The following is a 25,123-nucleotide window of genomic DNA, read 5'->3' as shown; positions in this document are numbered from 1 at the left end:
CTGTGTCCTCAAAGACTCTTTCCCATGAGAAATAAACACATGTAGGTCTCTACAGAATTTCCAACTCCATCTTTTACCAATAAAATTATAATATTAAATAAAAATGTCTGAAAGTAAGTTGGGGAATATTTTCATGAAGACTATTTCTGAAAACAGTTTTTAAGGTAGCAGTCTTTATAACACCTTACATTCCACATGTGGTATACTAGGAGTAAAACTGGAGCCAAAACTAAAAGGTTTGTAAGGAAGAACAGAGACTCCCAAATCTTTGTTTTCCTGTCTTTCATTTTCCCAATGTTCTAAGCTTTAGTTGCTCTTGTGGTAACACATCTGCTGACACTATGTTCTTGCTGCAGCAAGTAGTGTCTCAAAGATTAGTGAGAACGGAGAATAAATGAAACTGTCAACTCATGATACTAACTAAGCCTGCCAGAAGGCAACACTCATAAGGTCATTGCTGAATATAACACTTTAAGACATCACAGAAATGGTGTCTAAGATTCTTCCAGCTATAAAACTGTCAGAAAACTAAGACTGCTGCTTCAGAACAGAGAACTTTAAAAGTGATTTTTAATTAACTAGGATTTTTCCAAATTTTGTATAATGAATACATTAATGTTTTGTTCTCAGGAAAAGAAGTTTTAAATGTTGCTGAAGAAATTAACTTTATAAAAAAATTTTACCTCTTCATGGTCTTTTTTACTCTCTGCTTGCAAAATTGAAGATCTAGGGAGAAAAGAGTGAAAGTTTTAGCCTCAACTTTAAAATTAAAGAAAAAAACACAAGTGACAATACTTTAGAGAAAGAAGACCACCAGGATTTAAGCCTGAACTCAAAAGGCTATCTACAAAACAATATGCAAAATCAAATGGGAGTGTCCACTCTCAGAAGACAGAACACAGAAGAAAATGCACTTCAACTCCTAGCATCTCTATTGGTGATCTGACTAGAAAATACTAACTTCATTACTGACAGTTTCACCCTCAATAAGGTTAAACAAAGATTCTAACGTTAAGTATATGGTTTTTGTCCATATATTAATATTTTAAGAGAAAATTTAAATTTAACAAATTTTCTATCATATCAGGAAAAATGGGAAACCATAAATTCAAAAATGGGAAAGTATTAGCAAAAACTAAAGATACAAAAATGTAAGCACTAGTAGTAACATGTTAGCAATTTGATAATTTTACTAACAGAAAACAAGAACTCTTTAATATACAGCATTAACATTCATTGTATGTCTATAGAAGGGCTGACTAGGAAAATAACCAAGTGGCTAAGATAGTTAGCAAAATTATCTTTTATGGAAAAAGGTACCTTTAATGTATATAAATATTATGGAGAAAAAATAACTTTCAGAAAACTTAGAGGTTCTTCTAAATAATAACAAAGTTCAAAGGTCAAAATCAATCTCAGCTAGTTTAAATATCATTAGGAAAATGTTTAAATTATGTTGTATGGTTTTTAAAGATTATAATGCAGTCATTACAGATGTTTTTCTAACTTATTTGCTTGACTTATATGTATATGAGTTGACATGCACCACACGAGTGCAGGTACCCTTGGAAGGCAGAAAAGGGAGTCAGTTTCCCTAGAACTGGAGCTACAGGCACTTTTGATCTGCCAGATGTGGGAGTTCGGAACTGGACCTAGATAGATGCTCTGTAAACATAACAAGTGTTCTTAACTGCTGAGCTATTTCTCCAGTCCTATAAAAAAAATTTTTTTTAAAAATAAATGCAGATCCAATTTATGTATACAAAATATCCTTCAATTATTTAAGAAAACATACTTAGACCAGGCCTGGTGACACACTTTATAAACTAGTGAACACTCTTAAACCACTTCAGAAGCTATGGTAAGAGGACCACATGTTGAAGGCCAGTCTAGATAACTGAGAACCTGTCACAAATGGCTCTACCTATGTGGTAAAGACTTGCCTAAAATGCTCAAGATTGTGAGTTCAAGGCAAAGGAGAAGAGAGGAGATGGGGAGGGGAAGGAAAATGCATAAATAAATTACAGGTACTGCCGGGCGGGTAATGGAGCACGCCTTTAATCCCAGCACTCTGGAGGCAGAGGCAGGCGGATTTCTGTGAGTTTGAGACCAGCCTGGTCTACAAGAGCTAGTTCCAGGACAGCCTCCAAAGCTATAGAGAAACGCCCCCCCAAAAAAATTACAGGCACCGTTTTCTATTTATATTTATGTTTTTCAAAAGAACTGTTCTACTTTATATATTCTCATTTAATGCAAAAGTATTAGAATTTTTTAAAAGGCATGATAAAAAATAATGAACAAAATAGCCTAACCAAAAGTAAATGATGAACATTTCAAAATAAGACTACTTCTAGGGAGCCAGAGAGATGGCTCAGTGGTTAAGAACACTGGCTGCTCTTTCAGAGGACCCAGGTTCATTTCCCAGCACCCACATGGCAGCTCACAACTGTCTGTAACTACAGTTCCAGGGAATTCAGCATTCTCACACAGACAAACATGAAGGCACATAAAATAAAAATAAATAATTTTTTTAAAAAGGCTATTGCTAAAATCCATATATCACATATGGGCACATTATGTATATCACATTTCTATTCCTCACAATAATTGACAGTACAACTCCTCTGCCTATATTTGATGTATAGAAAAATAGAAGTCAGAGGGGTTATAAGCAACTTGTCCAAGAATACAGAGTAAATAACAACCCATGACTGGCACTCTAACTTACACTGCCTTCCCAATACTGTGCAGATTTTTCAGTGACTAGTCTCAAACATGAAATCACAAGTTTGTACCATTTGTTGCTTTGACAACTTCAAAGTATTAACAAAAAAAAAAAATCATTTAAGTCAGAAAAAAATGAACTCATGTCCATTAAATTAGGAAGCAAATTACCTTGGTACATTGTTGTAGGAATTTAGCAGCCATTGTAAAGTAAACATTAGAATGAATAGTTTTCACTGTATCTAGGGTAAACATTAGAGTGAATAGTTGTTTTCTAGAAGTACTTTGATCTTAAAGAATCTTTGTAGAAACCACTAAAGAATCTTTGTGGAAAACAGTGATTGTTTTTCATGATTTGTAAACTGTTTTACTGAAGGAGTGTTGCAGCCTCCACATGACTTTGGTTACAAGATGCCTCTAGCACACCTGAAGCTTTTGGGTTATTGTGTATTGCACACAATACACAAGAATGGACTAAAATCATGAGGGCATGTGATGCTTTCCTTTAGACAGAGACATATAGATTAGATTAGGGACCTTGGTATGAGAGAATACTTACACCAAAAAAACAACTTTGTGTAGCAATCAATAAATATGCCTTTGTATGGCTGTTTAGGGTTTGGTTCAGTTCATCAGAGGCTAGACCTTCCCCTGCTGCCACACAGGCCTTAAATTTCATCTTGAAGTGGCCTCTTTCTTCAACCAACCCACACAACACATACATACAACCCAAACAATAGATAGTAATTCTAAATGTCTATATTAAACAAAAAGTAATTAATCTGCATTTTATTTTAAAATATGTCTTATTAGCAACAGAAAAATACTAACTTTTTTCCATCAAAGGAAGTGATCTGAAAACAGTATCTCCTGTCTTCACAGTCCACAGCCATCACTGAACAGTTGTCTATATCCATGGCCAGGCCTCCTGCCACATCTCCACGGGCTTGACTCATTAAGTTTCCACCCTGCGTGAAGTAAAACTGTCTATCCCAGGTAGATGACACCAAACCTGTTTTACTAAAGAAAGTACATTGATATTTTAATAATGACACCTAAAAAATCCCTTATCAGCAGACACAAGAAAAAGCATGTAAAAACAAAACAACTTGCAAAAAGGCACAAAGATGTCAAGAAGACATCTAAAATGATCTTGTACATGTTGACTCACTTGTGCGAAAGTGTATATACCATTTCAAAAACAAGGCTAGAAATGATTAAGTTGCAGCTGTTAAAATGATACATCAAAAATACATGTTAGAGTTCAATATTCAATGGAAGAAAGTCAGCTTTATTTCTAGGATTAATCTTTTTCACCATCCTGTACCATGGCTGGGGACTTAACTCAATAGAATAGTGTGTGCTTAGGATGCTCAAGGGTCTGGGTTTCAAGCCAGCATTGATAATTGAAGAGAAAAAAAAAGAGGGAATCAAAAAGGTTTGGCCCATTTCAAATGAAAACTCAAATTTGACTTGACATAATCACAAAGTTGAGTATGTGATTAATATTAATATAATGTTATGACAGGCTTATTTAGACTCAAATTTGTTTCATCCCTTTTATAAAAACAAATTACTCAATAAATATTAAGGTAAGATTTTTTTGTATGTTTGTTTCAAGACAGGGTCCCTCATAGAGATCCACCTGCCTCTACCTCCCAATGCTGGGATTAAAGATGTGCACCACCACCACCTGGTTTAAGGTAGTATTTTTAAAGTATTCATGAACCTCCATCTGTCAACAAACCCATATAATTACACCACGAAAATGGTTCAACCTTGGGCTGCCAAGATGGCATAATGGTTCAAGGTACTTCCACCAAGCCTAGTGACTAAGTTCTATCCCAAGCACCCACATTGTGGAAAGACAGGACCAACTCCAGCAAGCAGTCCTCTCACCTCCACTCCTGAACTGTGCTACAGCATGTATACACAACATAATCATCATCATAATAATAAAAATGTATAGACAAAAAAATGTATTTTTTATTAAAAAAAAGGTTTCAACCTTTAGTAAAACCAAAACAATCTGGCAAATAATATTAATTATACACTACATTGATTGGATAGTACAAGATGAGATATGAAAATAACAATAGTTTTCTTACTTCCTAGCATTTAGGTATCCAGCCTTTCGGGTTAAATTTCGATTGACAGGAAACTTGGTGGGATCTGGGTCAGGCACATATAAAGGGTCACTGGCTACTTCCAAGTCTTCTATTGTCTGTTGCATGGTCTCAACATCACCATCCATTTCCCTTCGAACACTAACACAGAGAACAGACTAGTTACTACCAGCCACAACCAACAAAGAATGCCTTACCAATCCTATGTGCCCATATATTTAATTATTTAAAGGAGCAATTGTAAGATGGTTAAAGTAGCATAAATTCATTTTAAATGCTTCTTAAAACTTAGATATTTTAGAAACAGTATCAAATTTGAACACTAGTAAAGTAACTGGACACCTAACTACAGAATAGTTTTCAAAATGCTCTGTGATATGACCTGTGTTCAAGACCCAGCACTGCAAATAAGAGAATGAAAAAGCCCCAATTTCATCTCTCTCCACACCTCAGATTAACAGCATTGCTACCCAGATAGCAAAGGTGATTAGAAATGGTGTCTTTCTCTAAACACTAGAGCACAGAAAACAAGATTGGCTTAGTAATCTTGCAAGCAATGTTTACAAATGAGACGTTAAAGAAAATTTCACTTATGGATAATTAGTGTTATGAATTTATATTACTCAGATATAAAAGCTAGCTTTCAATTATTAACACTGTCATCAAATTTCACAGTGCTATGAAATCTAGAGTTTACATTCCAAGGAAAAGATAGTAAAATTTAGAGATAAATCTGAGAAATACACTCATGACAGAAAAACTAACCCTTAGGAAATTAAGTTGTAAATGTTTAAATTATTACATTTAACTGTTAACTTATTGGCATAATTTCACTTTAATGAAAACAAAATACTTACTTCTGTACACTTGTTCCAATATTAGCTAAAAATTCTTCCAGTTGTCCATTGAGATTTTCAGAGCCCATCTTAAAGAAACTTATCTGAGGTGGAGGAGAAGTGGAAGGTGGTACAGCACAAACATGCACACAAAAAATATTCAGAGTAAATCACATCAATAATTTCTAGGACACAGGATTACATAGAAATGACATTGGGTTATTTTATTTGTGAAAGAACAGGCTGTGGTTTATCATGTCTACCAGAGGCAGAGCCACTGAAGAAACTAGAAATACTCTCTATGCTATTCTAGAGTCCTCATCCAGTGGCTGATGAGAGCAGAGACAGACATCCACAGAAATACACTGAGCTGAAATCTGGAACTCAGTTGAAGAGAGGGAGGAATGAAGAACGAAGGGGTCTGTACCTGGTTGGAGAAACCCACAGAAACAGTTGGCCTGAAAAAGGGAAAGCATATCGACCCCAGATGCTCTTTGGGAGGACAGTACAGGACTAATCCAGCCCCCTGATCATGGATGCCAATGGGGAGGCCCCTGCACTCCTGGGAGCCTCTGGAGGTGGACTGGCGTTTTGCCCTGGTGGGTGGGAGGGACTTCGAGAGCCCATCCCACTTGAAGGGATTCGCTCTGTCTCTGAACACATGGGGAGGGGCCTAGGCCCAGCACAGGAAGATTTGGTGGACTTGGTGGAGCCCTGGTTGGGGGCCCTACCCTGCCTGGGGAGTGGCGGGTGGATGGGGTGGGGGGTAGGTTGGAGGTGGGGGAGAAGGAATGGGGGTGGGGGGAGGGAGAGGGAGAGGGAAAGTACATGTGAAAATATTAATAATTTAATAAAAAAATAAATAAATAAAAAATAAATAAATAAATTCCACTATATATTCTTTCACATAATTTCACATAATTCTTTCACAAAATTTGTTATTTGAGATAAAGTTTCACTGTGTAACCCTGAGTGGTCTCAAGTATTCCTCTGACTTCAGGCTACTCTTATACCTGAAGGGATACTCAAATTTCTTGGGTTTTTTTTTTTTTTTTGGGGGGGGGAGGGGGTGTTGTTGTTGTTTTGGTTTTTTGTTTGTTTTTGTTTTGTTTTGACAAGATTTCTCTGTGTGGCGCTGGAACTTGCTCTGTGGACTAGGCTGGCCTCAAACTCACAAAGATTCACCTGCCTTTGTCTCCAGAGTACTGGGATTAAAGTTGTGCACCACCACCTCCTGGCATATTTCTTTAAGGAACTGATATTTTCCCAAACTCAATTTTTCTAACCTCTTTTCTAATGTGCATCTTTTTGGGCATTTGAACTACATTATTCATTTTATGCATATGGGTGTTTTGCCTATGTGTATGTCTGTTCTTCATGTGTGTGACTTGTGCCCTTGGAGGTCGGGAAGAGAGTGTCAGATCCCCCATGGTATAGGTGCTGGAAATTGAAACTTGGCTGGGTCTTCTAGAAGAACAGTCAGTGCTCTTAACCACTGAGTTATCTCTCTAGCCCCACCACCTATTACTTTTGACTCAGGTAGTATGTAAGCAACATAGGACATATGTGAACTTGCTCATTTCTCAGACTTATGAAGCAATAATGAAAAAAGCTCCAGCTGTAGGTATCACTCTGAAATTCATCTAGCTTTCTGCTCCCTGTCCCCAATTGTGGTGGAAAAAGCATGAATACAATGCGTTTCCACTTATTCTATAACATTTTAAAACTTCAATTGCAAGAAAACCATTCTCCCAACCTCATTAAAATAGGACACTCATGACAGTCTTTAAAAATAATTTGAAGACAATATAAATTAGTATGCTGACAACAGTTCACAATATCCTTATAGTTAATGCAAATATCAAACCTAATACAAGACTTTAGGACAGATATATCCCAAAACATACTACAGTATTTACCTGAGCCTGCATATATCCAAGTAGAGGTTCTAACAAAGCTATTTTCTTCTTGTACTGAAGAGTATTTAATGCACAAAAATAATGCATCATAGTCTGGTGTTGTTTCTTCCTGGAAGTATACACATCCTCTGTTACTTCGTACTTTACCTTTGAATGAAGAGTAAAATGTTATTAATTTTGAATTATCTTCAACAGAAACTGTGAAGAAGAGTTTACCAAGGAAAACAGTGTATCAATAATTACTGACCATGGTTTTCCTGTTTTCTACTCTATTGGAAATCTATTAACACACTAGGTAAACTGATTTTTCTGTTTACCAACCATATTACTTACAAAATGCTTATCTGCATACAACTACAAATGTAAATATCTGCAACAAGCATGACAGAGAGAACCCACCATATGGATTATTATTTAGCCAGTAATATCTGATCTTATTCAGCTCATACCACATAGTCTCCCTTCCTGGTTTTCTCCCTACCACTCTTTTTCTACCTGCTCATTTTCCTTGACTCACTTTAAAACACATATGCTCTCCTGAGTTATTTTACTCAACAAATTTTCATTGAGCATTTAGAGAGAGGCCTAGTATGTAGTATGTATTTAGGCCCTTTTCTTCCTTTCCTTGGATTACCTATCAAGTTCAAACATCCCAATGCACCAGTGACTTGGTAGTGGCAAATTTTATCTCCTACCAGCATTTTCCAAGTACCAGAGGGAATCTGGGTTCTTTATGTGTTTTGTGTATAAAAATTAGTGTTTATATGTATTAGAAACACACAAAATCAAAAACGGCCTCATGACACCTGCCCTTCCTTGGTTTTTCTTACTTCTCTCTAGGAAATGTCAGTTTGGAGTTCACATCCTACTACAGGACTTGTCATTTCTCCTTACCAGCTATCTCTCTCTCTCTCTCTCTTCTCTCTCTCTCTCTCTCTCTCTCTCTCTCTCTCTCTCTCTCCTCTCTCTCTCTCTCTCTCTCCTCTCTCTCAAAAGCAGGGCTGCAAAGCATGTTTCGGTAAACCACCATTCACAAGGCCCCGGTTTCAATTCCCAATGAGAGATGAGGAACAATTCTAAAAACTTCTTTTTCTCCTCTTTTAATAAGAAGCATTATTATATGGGGAAGGGCCCAGGCCCAGCACAGGAAGATCTGGTGGACTTTGCAGAGCCCCCGTTGAGGGCCCTATCCTGCCTGGGGAGTGGTGGGTGGATGGGGTGGGGGGTAGGTTGGGGGGGGGGAGGGATGGGGATGAGGGGAGGGAGAGGGAGAAGGGACTTGCATGTGAAACAAGCTTGTTCCCTAACTTGAATAAAAAAAAAAAAAGAAAGAAGCTTTATTATGACTGTGCAAAGTATTCTAGTACTCCTTATTGTATTCTCTCTAGTACTATCCCTTTCACATTCTCATTACTGCTTCTGTTACGTAACTGTATGATGTTACTTACTCACTTAAAATCCTTTGATGACTACTCACTTCCTCTAACACAAATTTCAAGGCCATAAACACAGCAATTTGGCCCCAAAATTTTTTGTTGGATTTTGGGGAGGGGGGTTGTGGGTATGTTTTAAAACAGTGTCTCAGGCTAGACTTGAACTCCAGGGTAGCCTCAAACTTTCAGTGATCCTTCTGTCTTTGCCTCCCAAGTACTGGGATCATGTGTGTGAGCTACCACACCCAGCCCCCAAGTACCTTGTTATTTCTGCCATCTCTCCCCAAACATATCCAAAGAGATGAGAAAGGTAATGATTTCCTCCCATCAGCATATGTTTAAAATTTAGTGAAACTTCTAAAACTGCTACTGCATTATCTAATTTTATTTTCAAAATTGTTGTTTTGTGGATTTTTGTTTTGCATAGAGAATAAAGGCATGGAATAAAGTAACTAGTGCATGACTTCAAGTAAAGTAGTAGCGGACCTCAGATACGTCCCCAAAGTCTTACCCACCTCAACCAGTATTGTAAACCCTATATTCTCCAAACACAGCCTCTACAGAAAAACTGTTTTGGTTTTAGGGATTTTTGTTGTTTGGTTTGGGTAATTTTTTTTTTAAGAAAGTCCTTTTCAACCCCCAAAGTTTTGTCTACTTATCTGCAATTGCACATGCCACCTCCTAAGTATAATGTTTTCCAACTCACCAATAAAGTTCTATCTGGACAACTAGTAAAATCCCCATTACTGCATTTAACTCATGTCAGTCTACAGTATCTCCATCTTTGTACTCTGGAATACATTCACACAAAAGCCTTCAATGAATGTATATGAGAGCAAGAGTGGAGTCTACTCACTTTGTTCCCCCAAGGTATCCAACATACTGCTTGATAGATGCTCAACAATTTTTGTAATTTAAAAAAGAAAGATGATTTTTTAAAAAACTTGGAATATCCCAAAGCAATATAAAATTTGCCAGATTTTATAACCTAGACCCTTAAGTACCTCTCTAAGGCAAAATAACCAATGTAGATCACAAACTGTGTATGTTTTATTGGGTAATTTGTGAACTAAAATTAGAAACAGAAAGCAGTTTTGGGGAATGATCACTGTGTGAGAATCATTCCCTTTGTTGTCACAGTGACTGTTGCACAGTAAATGCTACTCAGTTGTCAATTCCCATAAGCAATCACTGTGTCTCTGCTTGCAGAGATATCCCCTCATGTGCAAGCATTGGTACAAGCTATATCTCAAGTCTTGAAATCACCTAGAACTTGTTGATATTCTCGTTCATCCTTACTTGAGTAAGTTTGTCCTAAAATGCTGTGTAATACTTCTGGGTTTCATTCCTTAAAGAAATATCAAAACCTAAATATTCCCTTTAAGTAGAGAAAGCCTCATACCAGAATTTCGTTGAGTTCTATATGTAACAATTCACTGAAGTAATGTGTGTGACTTACTTTTTTTTTTTTTTTTTTTTTTGGTTTTAATCATATGATTTTTTAAAATGAGTTTCCAAACAGAGTGTTTGTTACTCAATTTAGGGTTACTTTTTCCTCACCCAAACTACCATGAATATCTATTTTTACCTTATGTACATACTTTCATATAACCTGAACACAAAACTGAAATTTTTTTCTTTTTTGTGGCTTTTTTTTTCTTTTTGAGATTATAATATAATTACATTTCTCCATTCCCTTTCCTCCCCCTAAACCTTCCGATATACCTCTCTTTGTTCTCTTTCGAATTCATCCCCTTTTTCCATTAATTGTTATTGCATGCATATACTGTATCTCACAAGGTATTTCTGAATTCACATGTGGTCAGATGAAAACAGAACATGCTGCCGGACATTGGTGGTGCACGCCTGTAATTCCAGCACTCGGGAGGCAGAGGCAGGCGGATCTCTGTGAGTTCGAGGCCAGCCTGGTCTCCAGAGTGAGTGCCAGGATAGGCTCCAAAGCTACACAGAGAAACCCTGCCTTGAAAAACCAAAAAACAAACAAACAAACAAACAGAACATGCAATATTATCAAAATATAAAAAAAAGCAAGTTTTATATACTGGGAATCAACTACACTTTTAAAACAGTTATGTTTAATTATAATATCAAGTACTGGCAGAAGAGAAACATTTTATTTAAAGAGACCAGTTATCGGAAAGGTTTTGAACAGCTAGGAAAAAATAATTTGAGAGTAATACCAAAGCAATGATCTGTTGGCTCTATTTTTAAACAGGAAAGACTAAATCACCTAATGGCCATTAACTGTGATATTGAAAAAGTATACAGGATTGGAGAGATAATGGATCAGCAGTTAAGCGTGCTCGGAGCTCTTCCAAAGCAGTCAGGTTCAACTCCTAGCACCCACAGGGTAGCTCACAACCATCTGAAACTCCAGTTTCAGGGACTCTGACTCCTCCTTCTGGCCTCCCCAGGTACTTAACACACATGGTAAGCAGACAAAACGTCTATACGAGCCAGGCAGTGTTGGCACACACCTTTAATCCTAGCACTGGGGAGGCAGAGGCAGGGAGATCTCTGTGAGTTCTACAAAGCAACACAGAGAAACCCCGTCTCAACAAAAAGAAACAAAAACAAAAATCATTAAAAAATGTTTTGAAAAGTATGTACACATACCTTGTCATTTTCTCTCTTTTTTGACAATCGGCTGTATCTGTTAATTGCAGCATCATGATCTGAAAAACAGAAATGAGTGTTAACAGTACAACCATACTTTGCAAAACTACAACTATACTAGAGCTAGCTAAGCATTCCCTACCACATGATCACTATGTTCCAATTTTCTCTACAGCCTAGTTTCCCTTAAATTATGTTACTATGTATCAGACTGATAGAAAACAGGATCTTCCAAAGAAGTTAGCACCTGCTCTTTTCTGAGGGAAATAGAGAAGCAGTAGATCTGGGGTAGAAAAATGATTAGGAGGAATGGAGAGAGGAAACTATGGTTGGGAGGTATTGTATAAGAGGAGAATAAATAAAAAGAAAAAGGAAAAAATTATCCTTAGTTCAAAATTGTAAAACTCTAAAAAAAAAAAAAAGAGCTGAGGATGTATGTTAGTAGTAGAGTGCTTGCCTAACATGCACAAGGCCCTAGCTTCAAGACCCAGCACAAAAAGAGAAGAGAATATGAGAGGAAAAGAGAGAGGAAAAAGAAAATGGTAATATTTAGAAAATGAATAAAAGAGAATATTTTACAACCTCTTCAGGCATTATGAAGATAGTAAATTATAAGACTGAAGTAACTGCCATTCAAACATTTTTTGTAAAAAATATATTCAAATATCTCCACTGATTTAATGTTATCATAACCATTTAATTAATTTTTAAAAATTATTACAAAGAATCAGCCATGACGTACAATGATAAATAGATGAAAGAAATTAGTGTATAACATATTCAGGGCTTACCATTACTAGCAATCTGAAATACTTCTTTTAGTGTAAGTATTTCTGAAAAAGTTCAAAAACAATTTCAGTTTAGCATATTTACAGAATATTTTATTATATTTATAAAGCAATTAGTACCACTTAAGCCATAACTAAAACTCAAACAGGAATTTACAAGCAAAGTAAAAAAGTTAGTTTCAGTTAGTCTACAAAGTATTCAAAATCATTAGCCACCAGAAGACCTACTTACCACAAATACAAGACAAAACAAGTATTAAACTCCACCTTAAATGTTAAGGAATACAAATACTGACAAACTAGATTCTAACATATTAATTTGTTGTTTTTATATATTTAATAATTTAAAATGTGATTAATAATTTAAAATGCTGAGTGAAAAAGAAAAGATTATGCCATTCAGTCTTAGATTAAGAATTCTTGTTTCTACCTTGGAACTGAGCATTCTGAAGGATCATTTCAGCTATTAGCTCCATCTCTAAAAGATACTTGTCTTTAAACACTTTATCATTCACTGATATGCTTGTTTTTTACCTATTTGAGTTTACAAATAACTAAAAAGAACCAGATCTATAAAACACTTATGTGATCACCTACTAAACTTAAGAGACAAAAATATCTACCAACTAGTAAGTCCACTAACTACTACAGTTGTTACATGTGCCTGTGCCCTTAGCTCCCCCAGCCTCTATGAACCTCTACTCTGTCCACTATCATCTTTCAGCCTTCTTTATTCTCTCACTGGACTCTCACAACTTCTTAGTCTCCTAGATACCAAATTCACTCTATTCCCTCTAAAAACAAAAGGACTGTGTTTCTTTAATCCTCTAGAATCCATTGGCTTGTTTTTATTCACTTAAATCCAACATGTTTACCATGCTTTAGTTCCATCTAATCTGTTTCTACATTCATCTCTTGCCTTGCTTTAGCATATCCAGCACTGGATTTCTTATTATTCTCAGAATAAGTGTTATATTTCTACCACCTATATACCTTTGCGAATTCCATTCTCCTTAACAGAATAACTCCTTCCTCCTAACACATTTCTCTTCACTGTTCAATGCTCATGTTGTGTCTTTGGTGAAGCCTTTTTGACCATTTCCTCCGAGACCCCATAGCACCTTCTCATTCCCTAATTATAAGACACTGTCTACTGATAACCCATCTCCTTTTTGAGGAAAGGACATTATTATTTGTTAGGAACTAGCTAATATCAAGCACTTCCATAAATGTTTAGAAACTGCTTAAAGTTAAAGTCGCAGGTTGTGATCAGAACGGCTTTAGATAAGAAATAAAATGCACTTTATTAGCACTGATCTTCTGACAACTGATGAAAATAAACAAGATTGACTTCAATACCTTTCAGATCTCTTTCTTTAAACTGGGAAATGGGGAACATCATGGCATCAGCAAGTTGAGTTGAAAGTACCGCATGACAAGAACTAAGCTAGTAAAAGAAAGACCACAGAGACCAAATAACTAACAGATGACACAACTAATAAATGTCTATACATAGACATTTACCAATGTTATATATATTTGAATCTAGTCTTTTAAAAGGTTTATTATATTTTTTATAAATGAAAACAATAAAAATTATGTAGTATAATACAAAATATTACATGGTAAAAAAAGAAATTCCTGCCAAGTGGTGGTGGTATATGCCTTTAATCCCAGCACTTGGGAATCAGAGGTAGTCAGATCTCTGAGCTCGAGGCCAGCCTGGCCTACAAAGTGAGTTTTAGGACAGCCAGAGCTACACAGAGAAACCCTGTCTTGAGAACCCAAGAGGGGGGAAAATTCCTCTTTTTTTCTATCTGTTTTCTTTTGTGAGACAGGGTCTCTCTACATAGCTCTAATGGTCCTAAACTCAGAGATCCACCTGCCTTCCAAGTGCTGGGATTAAAGGTGTTCACTACCATGCCCAGCCTCAAACTTTTATAAGAAAATTTAGGACAATACTCTTTTAGATATAATATCAAAAGCATAAGCAACAAAATATGTTAAAATGGACTCTATTAAGATAAAAACTGTGCATCAGAAGATGATATCAAGAAAGTAAAGATAACAAACAAAATGAGAACATTTGCCAACCAAGTCTCAGAAGAAACCTGAATCTAGGTAATGAACTCTTACAATTTAATAATTAAAACCAAATAACCCATTAAAAAATGGGCAAAGGATCTGAACAGACACTTCCCCGGAGACTACAAATGGTTGTTAACCACATGAAAAAAAAAAAATGCTCTGTATCACAGCAGCTATCCAAAACCTTCAAGTCAAAATGGCAATGAGATACCACTTCACTCCCATTAAATCGTTATCTTTTTTTTTCTTTTTTCTTTTTTTTTTTTTTTTTTGGCTTTTTGAAACAGAGTGTCTTTGTGTATCCCTGGTTGTCCTGGAACTCACTCTATAGACCAGGCTAACCTCAAACTTATTAGAGATCTGCCTGCCTCTGCCTCTCAATTGCTGGAATTAAAAAGCCATGTGCTACCACCATCCAGCTCAAATGGTTATCATTTTTAAATGAAAATTCTTGCTAGCAAGGATAAAGAAAAAAATAGAACTCTCATACACTGCTTATAGGACACACACAAAATTATCTGGTGATCCCTCAAAAAGCTAACCATAAAATTACCATAAAATCAGCAATTCCACTCCTGAGAACATACTAAAAAAGAACTGAAAGCTGGTATTTAAAAGATGAAACTAGGGTGCTGAAGAGAGTACTCAGTGGTTAACAGCACTGGCGGCTCTTCCAGAGGACCTGGGTTCAATTTCCAGCACCCACATGGCAGCTCAGAACTTCTGGAACTCCAATTCCAGGGTACCTGACACCCTCGTACACATAGACATGCAGGCAAAATACCAATAAACAAAAATAAATAAATAAATTAGGCTGGGCAGTGGTGGCACACACCCTTAATCCTAGCACTTGGGAGGCAGAAGCAGGCGGATCCTGTGAGCTTGAGGCCAGCCTGGTCTATGAGTTCCAGGACAGCCAAAGCTACACTGAGAAATGCTGGCTAGAAAAAATAAATAAATAAATAAATAAATAAAATAAAAATAAAAGATCAAACTAGTATATGAATGGCCATAACTAAATACAACACCTACTAGTAGATAGACAAAATGTGGTAATATATATCTATACAATGAAATTTACTCAACCAAAAAAAGAAGGGGAATGAAGTACAGGCACAGATAAACTTATATTCAAAATGAAATATCCAAACAGGCAAATTTATAGACACAGAGAGCAAGATGCAATCATTGCCAAAGACTTGGGAAAATTTGAGAGAAAGTGATAGATTTAAAGGGGAAAAGTTCTTTTAGGATGATGAAATGAGTTTTTGCTTTTTGTGTTTTTGTTGTTGTTGTTGTTGTTTTTCAAGACAGGTTCTCTCTGTGTGGCCCTGACTGTTCTGAAACTTATTCTGTAGACCACCTCCCAAATGCTGGGATTAAAGGTGTGCACCACCATCACCCAGCAATGAAAATGTTCTGGCTATAGATAACTATTATGGTTATACAATACAGTTAATGGATTAAGTATCATGAATGTTAATGTATTTTACCATAATTTAAAAAATAGAAAAATTCCATTTCCTGTAAGCATTTTGTTTTGTTTACTTGAAGTGCCACGGGTCTGACCCTGGTATTCACACATGCTAGTTAAGTATTCTACCACTAAGCTACATCTCTAACCCAGTACTATTATTACTTATACTGATAGCCTCAGATAATATTCTGCTACAGTGAGTTATTAAGATATTAGAAAAACTGGGACTAGTTTATAGCTCAGTGTAAGGCCCTGGGTTGAATCCCAAGCATAGCAAAAGTATGTATATGAGAATACTCACATAAACACTCACAGCTTTTTACAGTAAGAATAGAGAACAGTTACGTTCTCCATACACATCTCAGTACTTTTCTTCTTCTAACTTCTAAGCTCCATGTTGTTATTGTCTTATGATCTGTTATGATTAATGGTTTGAGAAATTAAAAATGAATTTTGGATACTTTGCATGGATTAATGAGAACTGAACAGTAAAGTGTTGCTAAATGGCAAAAGAAAAACCACAAAGTGCCTAGCTACACCAGACAGCTTCACTCTTCTCTGTCTACATCAAATAACAGTGAAAAATTAAATGATTCATAGGTTAGAAATAGTGAAGCCCAAGTATAAGCTTATTCTTGGGAAAATAATGTTTTAATTAGAAAGGAAAATACTGATTTTATAAAAGCCATCACGATGTAGAAATTATGCCTTTTAATACTACCCTTTGTAACAAAACTTCTTATAGAATCATAACTATATTGGGGCCCCCAATAAAGGCAGGAGAAATGGTTCAGTGGTTATTAGCACCTACTACCAAGTCTGATGACTGATACTATCCCCAAGGACTGAGCTGGTAGGAGAGAACCTATTACTGCAAGTTGTTCTCTAACCTCCACACACAAACTGTGGTACCCTCACACTCACACACAGACATACACAAAATAAATAAAATGTAATAAAATTTTTATAGTTTTCAGCAGAAGTTGAATAACGAGTAACTTAGTTATAAAACCATCTATTTAAGCAAGATCAAAACTTACCTCATCTATAACCTTTGAAAACTGCTGTAAAGTAGAGCTCATAACTTCATCATCACCCCCCAAAGGAAAACGCTAAAAAGTAAGAAATACAGATGAGATAAATGTGCAATGCTGCTATTTTTTTGGGGGGGGGGCGGGGTTCAAGACAGGGTTTCTCTGTGTAGCTTTGTAGACCAGGCTGGCCTTGAACTCACAGAGATTCGCCTGCCTCTGTCTCCCGAGTGCTGGGATTAAAGGCCTGTACCATCACCACTCAGTTCAATGCTGTATTTTTTTATGAATAACACAATTTGTGCTTTCAAGTAATTTTAGAAACTTCAAAAACTTGGAACATATTCCAAAATGTTTTTAATAATCTTCATAATTAATAAACAGTTTTAATGTTTGTTAAATAATCAACTAACAAGATATACTGGAATGTACTTAATACTAGGATTTCAAAGATTTGGCTTTAGCTCAGGCTCCTCCAACAACTAACAGCATAACCTTGACCAAAGCCAGTTTCTTTGTTAGTAAAAAGAGAAAGCTAGAAAAGCAGACAACTTTATTTCTAACATTAAGTCACTAACAATAAGGACTTAGTGAAATTTCAATAGCATATTTTGTAAACTCAGTAAGTCCTAAGAGGCCATGCATGGTGGTGAATGCCTGGAATCCCAGCACTCAGAAGGCCAAAGCAGGAGGACCACAAGTTTGAGAACAGCCTGAACTATAAGGTGAAACCCTTGCTCTAAAATACAAAAATAAAAGATTCTGAATGGAAAAGTTTTCTATACAGATCCTATGTAGTTACATATGTTAAATCATGCTTTAAAACCTTGATACATGTACCTGTTTTTCATATTCTTTTAAAAGTTTCGAAGTCAGGTGTGTTGCTGCACTTAATTCATTCTAAGGAAAAAGATCAGGACTCAAATTAGTACAATATTACAGTTAAGAAAAATGATAACTGATGATATCTAAGCCCCCTTTATTTATTATCACTTTATACCATATACATATTTTTAACTTCTCAGCAATGGAAAAGGAACTATCATTAAAAGTGTTTCAAAAGAAAATGCAAACCAGAAGAGACGTACTGTCAAAGAATTCAGCAATGTTACAGGTATGTACCTTTTTTTCTTTTCTTTTCCTTTCTAAAGATGTGGACTCATGCAGCCCAGGCTAGCCTCAAACTTGCTATGTAGCCACGGACGGCCTTGAATTTCTGATCCTCTTGCCTCTGCCTCCTAAGTGCTGAGATTACAGAACATGCACTACCATATCCACCTTCAGGTATATACTTATTACCTATTTTTTGTTGTTGTTGTTGTTTTGAGGGTTTCTGCTAGTGAAAACTAAACATTAAATATATTAAAAGTTAGAAGTAAACTGTACATAATGTCAGCAAAATTTGTAGTGATTCTATGAGAATGACTATTCTTCAGTCTAAATATGAGCTTTCAATAACATAACAATATGCTTAACATAGGACATAACAAAGCCAGACAGCCAGATGAATGGCATTTTGGTTAATTCAGTTTTCAGTTGTGATATAATAATACTTTACTAATTAACTGAACATCTGTGGCCAAAAACGAAGCCATGTAAAACCTATCATGGGGGGTGGGGGGGGAGCATGGACGGACACAACTACCATAGCAATAGATAAAAAGAGATAGAAAATAAAATTAATATACTTAACTAATCCCAAATAAAGTGCATCAAAAGAATGCAGGCTGCTGTTAAAGCTTATAAATTATACAAACATAGCCTCCTCAAGTTTTATGTCTATTCCACAAGAAAAATAAGTCATAGACTTCTACTATGGCTACTTTCAAAGCCTTTACTACAATAAATAAATAAATAAAAGAAGGGACTCCTTAAAGTTGAAAGCATGATTAAAGAAAATACAACAATATGGGGTCTTCAGTAAATTCACTATCAGTGAATTCCAGTAAGAAAGTTTTCACTACGAGATGGGATGAACCCTACAATATTGTCACTTTTTTAGTACTACAAATCTGACTGAAATATAAGTTCTGTACTATAATATACTTAGTATTTGTCTTAGTTAGGGTTTCTATTGCTGTGAAGAGAAGCCATAACCACAGAAACTCTTATAAAGGAAAACACTTAAATGGGGCTGGTTTACAGTTTCAGAAGTTTAGTCCATTATCCTCATTTTGGGAAACAATGGCAGCATGCAGGCAGACATGGTGGAGAAGGAACTGAGAGTTCTACATCTTGATCTGAAGGCAGCGTAAATGCCACAGTAGGCCAGCTTGAGCATATGAGACCTCAAAGCCCATCCCCACAGTGACACACTACCCCCCCAACAAGACCACACCTCCTAATAACACCACTCCCTATGGGCCAAGCACTCCATTCCTATTCATACCACCACAGTATTCATTCATCCTCTAAACAGGTATTACTCTGGGCCTAAAAATGAGTGAGGTATGTAGCAGTAAGTCAAGTAGATACTATCTCTCTGTCCTCATGTGCTGAGAGATTCTCTTTTAACTAGTATTGTGTGGGCCTTTTAATTCTTTACCTGTGCATCATAAATTCGATGCATAGCTTGATACAACTGGTTCATATAATTGGAAATAGCGGTAGCATCTTCTTCAAATACACCCAGTAAAGACCTTGTCTGTAAAAGAAAACATTATAAGTTTATATAAATCATAAAATCAGTATATAAATCACATAGTGAAATACTTTTTCTAAAAGCAGTAAAATACTAGAATTCTACTAATTCTGACTTTTAATCTCTTTAAACTCTTGATAATAATGTCAAGAAGTCTAAACATTTTTTTTATTCTGTTTCATATCATTAAAGTAGCAGCATAAAAGCTGGGCCTGATAGTGCACACCTTTAATTCCAGCACTTGGAAGACAGAGGAGAAACAGATCTCTGAGTTCAAGGCCAGCCTGGTCCTCAGAGAGAGTTCTAAGACACCAGTCCTACACAGAAACCCTACCTCAAAAGAAAAACAAACAAACAAAAATTAGCATAAGCAAGAACAAAGATGTGTTTCTGCAAATTAAAATTCCTGTAATTAAACCTAAAAACAGGAAGCAATGCATGGTGGCCATACAAAAAAAATAAAAAGAAGGGAGGAAAGGAAATAAGTAAGTAAATAAGGAACAATTAAAGCTTAAAATCCAAAGGATGACACTACCCCAACCCAATACACACATATAGTTTATTCATTTTAAGATAGGGTCAAGCTGGCCTCAAAATCATTGCAGTCAATCTGCTTCAGCATCTGAAATACTGAGACTGCAGATATGAGCCACCACACCTGGGCAGACTTTATATTTTAATTCACTAACTTCCTGTATTCAAAGGAAGAACTTAGGCAACTGGGTGTAGGATGTGGCACAAGACCTCTGTGACATATGATGTCCACAGTCTCAGTATTCTACTTTGCCAAAGCTTTCTTTTTTTCCTCCATTATCATCTTGTTTTACCCTCTTAGTAGCCGAGACTACACATATGCACTACAACTGGCCAGATACGGCAGACTCTTCTTCACTCTAGTGTTCCACTCCCTGTCTCTCCGTGCTATTTTAAAACATTAAAAAGAAGAAAGCTAGACATAGTGATATATGCCATTCATCCCAGCACTCAGGAGAAAGAGGCAGATGGATCTCTGAGTTCTAGACCAGCCGGTCTACAGAGTGAGTTCCAAGACAGCCAGGACTACACAGAGAAACCCTGTCTCTTCCTTTTTTTAATTTTATTTTTATTTCATGTAAATAGGTGTTTTTGCCTGCATGTATGTCTGGAACTGGAGCTACAGACAGTTGTGAGCTGTCATGTGGGTGCTGGGAATTGAACCTGGGTCCTCTGGAAGAACAGCCAGTGCTCTTAACCACTGAGCCATCTCCCCTGCCCCGAGAAACTGTCTCAAAAAACCAAAATAATAATAATTAATTAACTAACAAGATTCGACAGGTGCTTGCCTTTAATCCCAGCACTTGGGAGGTAGAGGTAGGTGGCTATCTGTGAGTTCAAGCCAGCCTGATCTACAGATCGAGTTCAAGGACAGGCTCCAAAGCCACACAGAGAAACCCTGTCTCAAAAAAAAAAAAAAAAAAAAAAAAAAGGATTCACTGTGATTCCTATTTTCAAAACAACATAGACATGTCCTAGTAGAAGCTTAAATTTTTCTCCTTTTGCCAGTATATAACTTTAAATGCCCTTATGTTAAACAAATTAGATTTGAACTTTGCAAGCTTTACTGTAAATCAAAACTTAAAAAAAAAAAAAAAGGAGCCAGAGACCAGGTGATAGTGTCGAATGCTTTTAATCCCAACACTCCAGAGTCAGAGGCAGTTAGATCTCTGAGTTCCAGGCCAGCCTGGTCTACAGAGTGAGTTCCAGGACAGCTAAAGCTGTTACACTGAGAAACCCTGTCTTGAAAAACAAAACAAAACAAAAGCCCAAATATAGCTGAATTCAAGTTCCAACAATAAAAAATTAAATCTTAAAAAGGTGACTATAATTAAGGTTTTTCCATGAGTCCCAAGCTCTAACTTTTCTACTAAGCAACTAATAGGACATTTGTTGGGGCTGGAGAAGCTATTGTTAGTATTCAGGCATCTGTATTGGCCTGCACTCAGCAGCCACTAGGAGTACCACCTGGGGTGGCGAGGGGGGGGGTGTAGAGGAGGAAGGGAGGGAGAAGGAAACTGGGATCATCATGTAATTCAATCTTGCTTGTAATTCAAATATATAAAAAATTTTAAAAAAGAGCACCACCTGTACATTCACTACATTCCCTTCTAAAAGGGACCTGCCCACCTCCCATCTTTCTCTCTCTCTACCTGTCTCTTCTCTTCTGCCACTCCTGTCCCCAGAAGCCAGTCTCCCCTCTCCCCTTCAGTTCACTTCCCCCAATAAAAAACCCCTCCACATCTGTAGAATGGTCCCAAAAGCATTAAGCTCAGCCCTATTTACAAAAGCAGAACTTCGGAGAAACTCTAAAAGTACAACAATGGGAGCTGGATATGGTACACCTGCTATAGTCCCAACTATTCTGCAAACTGAGGCAGAGGGAACTCTCCACCTAGCAACACAAGAGTTTCCTCTCAAAACAAAACAAAAATATTTTTAAAAGACACAAGTAAGAGATCTAGTTAGGAAGAGAAAGGGAAACAATAGAGGTAATGGGCAAATACAATAAAAATGGAATGTCATAATAAAATTCATTGTTATGTTATTAATATATGCTAATAAAAACATTTTAAAATATGTCTGTTAAACCACCTAAGGAAATATGCAGGCTTGAAATTTTTAATTGAGAATATTGTGAAGACATTTTAGCTATCAAGCACCCAGGTAAAAAAGGTGGGTATGGTGGCAGGTACATGTAATCGTAGTGCTGGGAAGGCGTAGACAAGCAGATCCTTAGGGCTTGCTGCCCAGCCAGCCTAGCCTACATGATCCCATCAGAGACCTAGATCTCTAGGGTAGACACTATCTCAAAAACAACAAGCTAGGTAGAAGCTGAGAAGGAACAACACCTGAGGCTGTCCTCTAGCCTCTACATGCATGCATATACAAGAGCAGCAGCACACACATAATCACATACAATAGGGCTGGGAAGATGGCTCAGTAGATAAAGCCCTTACCCTGCAAGCTTGAGGACCTGAGTCCAGATTCCCCAGAACCCATGGAAAAACTGGGCATGTGCAGCGGTCACATGTACTCTCAACACTTAAAAGACAGAGACAGGATACCTGGGGCAAGCTGGCTTCCTAGACTACCTGAATTAACAAACCCAGGGTTCAGAGAAAGATCCTGGATGGTAAGCAATCAAGGAAGATAAATCAATTTTTGGCCTCCGTTCACATGAGCACACATACACAGACATGCAAACACATACATTACAACACATATACACACAAAAAATAAAAGCAAAATTGAGGATTTATCTTAGTGGTACAGCATTTGCCTACCAAGTGCAAGGTCCTGGGTCCAGTCTCCAGTCCCCAAAAAAATCATTGTTTTAAATTAAAAAACAGGGGCTGGAGAAATGGCTCAGTGGTTAGCACTTTTACTGCTCTTCTAGACAATCCAGGTTCAATTTCCAGCACCCACGCAGTGGCTCTCAAACATTAGTAATTCCAGTTCCAGGGGACCCAATACCCTCTACTGACAGCAAGCATACAAGTGGTACACAAACACATGCAGCCAGAACACCCATATATATAAAAACAAATTTTAAATTAAAAACAACAACAACTGAAAGTACTTGTGGTTCAAGCTTGCAACCACCAGTTAGAGACAGGAGGAGCCCATGTTTGAGGCCAGCCTGGGCTACAGAATAAGCCTGACTCAAGTTGTAAACTAATTACATGGAAAATTCAAGATAACCACTACATCGAAAGTCACCGATAGGGCACTGTGCAAACCATTCTCTTTATAGTCTTTATGGGCTATAAAAAGTACACTGGGTAAAAGAAGTTCAGACAGTGTATTGGGTCTTAATTGTAAAAAGATAAAATTATGCTGACCAATACAACCACGAAATTGCTGCAAATCATCTGAAATAAATATAACTTAAGACTTTACACTGAGAAAGTCATTAAGCAAAATTTAAACCAGCTGTGAGATAACCCAAAATGTGGGTGTCTCTTTCTCATACTGCCTGACAGGGGATATTACGTCTGAGCAACTGGCCTATGAAGACAGCTTTCAGAATGAGAGAAGAATAAATCAATTCTACAATCAGAGCCCAGTTTCAACTTGGAAAATCAAAACCGGCACAAAATCTATGGCAAAAGTGTCATCCAGCAAAGCAAGCTCTAGCCCTTTTCTTTCTTTTTTTGTGGGGGAGGGGGGCACACTCCACTATAAATGCATATAAAATATATATTTCTCAGCAAGTATTATTTAAGAAATCCACCAGCAACACTGTTCTATATTCCTTACTATATACGAAAGCTGGCAAAAGGATGAAGTTGACGCAAGTTAGAGACCACCTTTTAAAATACAACAGATTTCATTCCGTACTGAAAAGGAAATTTGTTTTATTTTCCCAGACTGTCTTCAGCTAGAGCAACCATATTAGCATCATCCCCAACGCACATTAACAGGGCTTTTATTTTGATGACTTTATTCGGGCCAAGTCTGCAACCCAAGGCTCTGCAGCCCAGGCGCCTTCCGTCACCCGCAGGGCACAGCTCAAGTGACAGCCTCGGACACCGACACACCGCGGGGAGCAAGACGCACACCGCTGCGTCCACCGGCGTTGCACACACGGCCTCGCAGCCCCTTCCGAAGAAAACTAGCCACTGCGGTCCCTGCGTGCCAGGCCTCCTCGGAAAACGCCACGACCAGGACTTATCTCGCCACATCGTACCATCCCGATAAAAACAGCACCTCCCGTGAAATGCAAGGGAGACCCGGCGCGGATTCAAGAGCCAGGCCCCATCGGAGACAGCGAAGGCCGCTCCATCCGCGGCCCAGCCGCGCGGGCCTCCAGCCCGGCCCGGGAGTGTAGGGCGCGGTCCCCGCAGGCAGCGACCCCGGGCGGCGGCGCCCACCTGGGCCGCGCGCGGGCACCTGAGGCGCCAGGCCCGCGCTAGGCCGCGCGCTGTCCTCGGCCACCGCCGGCACCTTACCTGCGGACTGTCTTCCAGCGTCTCTTCAATGGGCAGCTTGTCGATCCCCGGCATCGTGGCGAAGGCTGGGCGGCGGCAGGACACTCAGCAGCCGCCCACAGCTCGGCGCGGCGCCCCGCCTGCAGCAGCTGACCCGGCCCGCCCTCTCGCAGACGCCGCCGCCCCAGTCAGGCGCTCAGAGGCCACCGCGCGGGAAATCCCGCCCTCCCGGGCCTGTCAGTCCCGCCTCCCGCACGCCCATTGGCTCGCTGCGACGCCCGTCAACGCGCGGGGCCGACCGGGGAGATTCCTTCGCGACCGCTCGCCCTCCTCAGAGGTGCGACCCGCGCAGACCGCACTGCCTGTGAGCGCCGATCTTCCCGTACTTGAGAGTGTAAGGGGCTGTCTGTCAAGCCCGCGCGCGGTTAGCCTGAGCTTGGGGTGAAAAGCGCTCGA

At 38.0% G+C, this 25,123-nt stretch overlaps 1 protein-coding gene across 3 annotated transcripts in view; it reads right to left on the bottom strand.

Moving 5' to 3' along the window:
- Appl1 (adaptor protein, phosphotyrosine interacting with PH domain and leucine zipper 1) overlaps positions 1–24,843 on the bottom strand; it is a 47,593-nt gene extending 22,750 nt beyond the window's left edge. For 2 of the 3 annotated variants that reach the window (XR_003479893.2, XM_027389622.2), the window contains exons 1-12: positions 24,689–24,742; positions 19,605–19,703; positions 17,900–17,959; positions 17,069–17,140; positions 13,823–13,910; positions 12,467–12,508; positions 11,676–11,734; positions 7,606–7,752; positions 5,708–5,790; positions 4,833–4,991; positions 3,556–3,744; positions 684–726 (exon numbers count right to left, since the gene is read on the bottom strand). Coding sequence is in view for 1 of the 3 variants with exons in the window: in XM_027389622.2 (XP_027245423.1) it covers positions 684–726; positions 3,556–3,744; positions 4,833–4,991; positions 5,708–5,790; positions 7,606–7,752; positions 11,676–11,734; positions 12,467–12,508; positions 13,823–13,910; positions 17,069–17,140; positions 17,900–17,959; positions 19,605–19,703; positions 24,689–24,742 (1,095 nt within the window). In the remaining 2 variants the exon portion in view is untranslated. Of the gene's footprint in view, positions 1–683; positions 727–3,555; positions 3,745–4,832; positions 4,992–5,707; positions 5,791–7,605; positions 7,753–11,675; positions 11,735–12,466; positions 12,509–13,822; positions 13,911–17,068; positions 17,141–17,899; positions 17,960–19,604; positions 19,704–24,688 lie in introns of all 3 variants that reach the window. The other variant, XR_003479894.2, reaches the window with a different exon arrangement.
- Between the last annotated feature and the right edge of the window lie 280 nt (positions 24,844–25,123).

This window comes from Cricetulus griseus (genome assembly GCF_003668045.3).
Source record: "Cricetulus griseus strain 17A/GY chromosome 1 unlocalized genomic scaffold, alternate assembly CriGri-PICRH-1.0 chr1_1, whole genome shotgun sequence".
In the NCBI taxonomy this organism is placed as follows: Eukaryota; Metazoa; Chordata; class Mammalia; order Rodentia; family Cricetidae; genus Cricetulus; species Cricetulus griseus.
The sequence above is the reverse complement of the archived record's forward strand: the minus strand, read 5'-3'. Positions and strand labels throughout refer to the sequence as shown.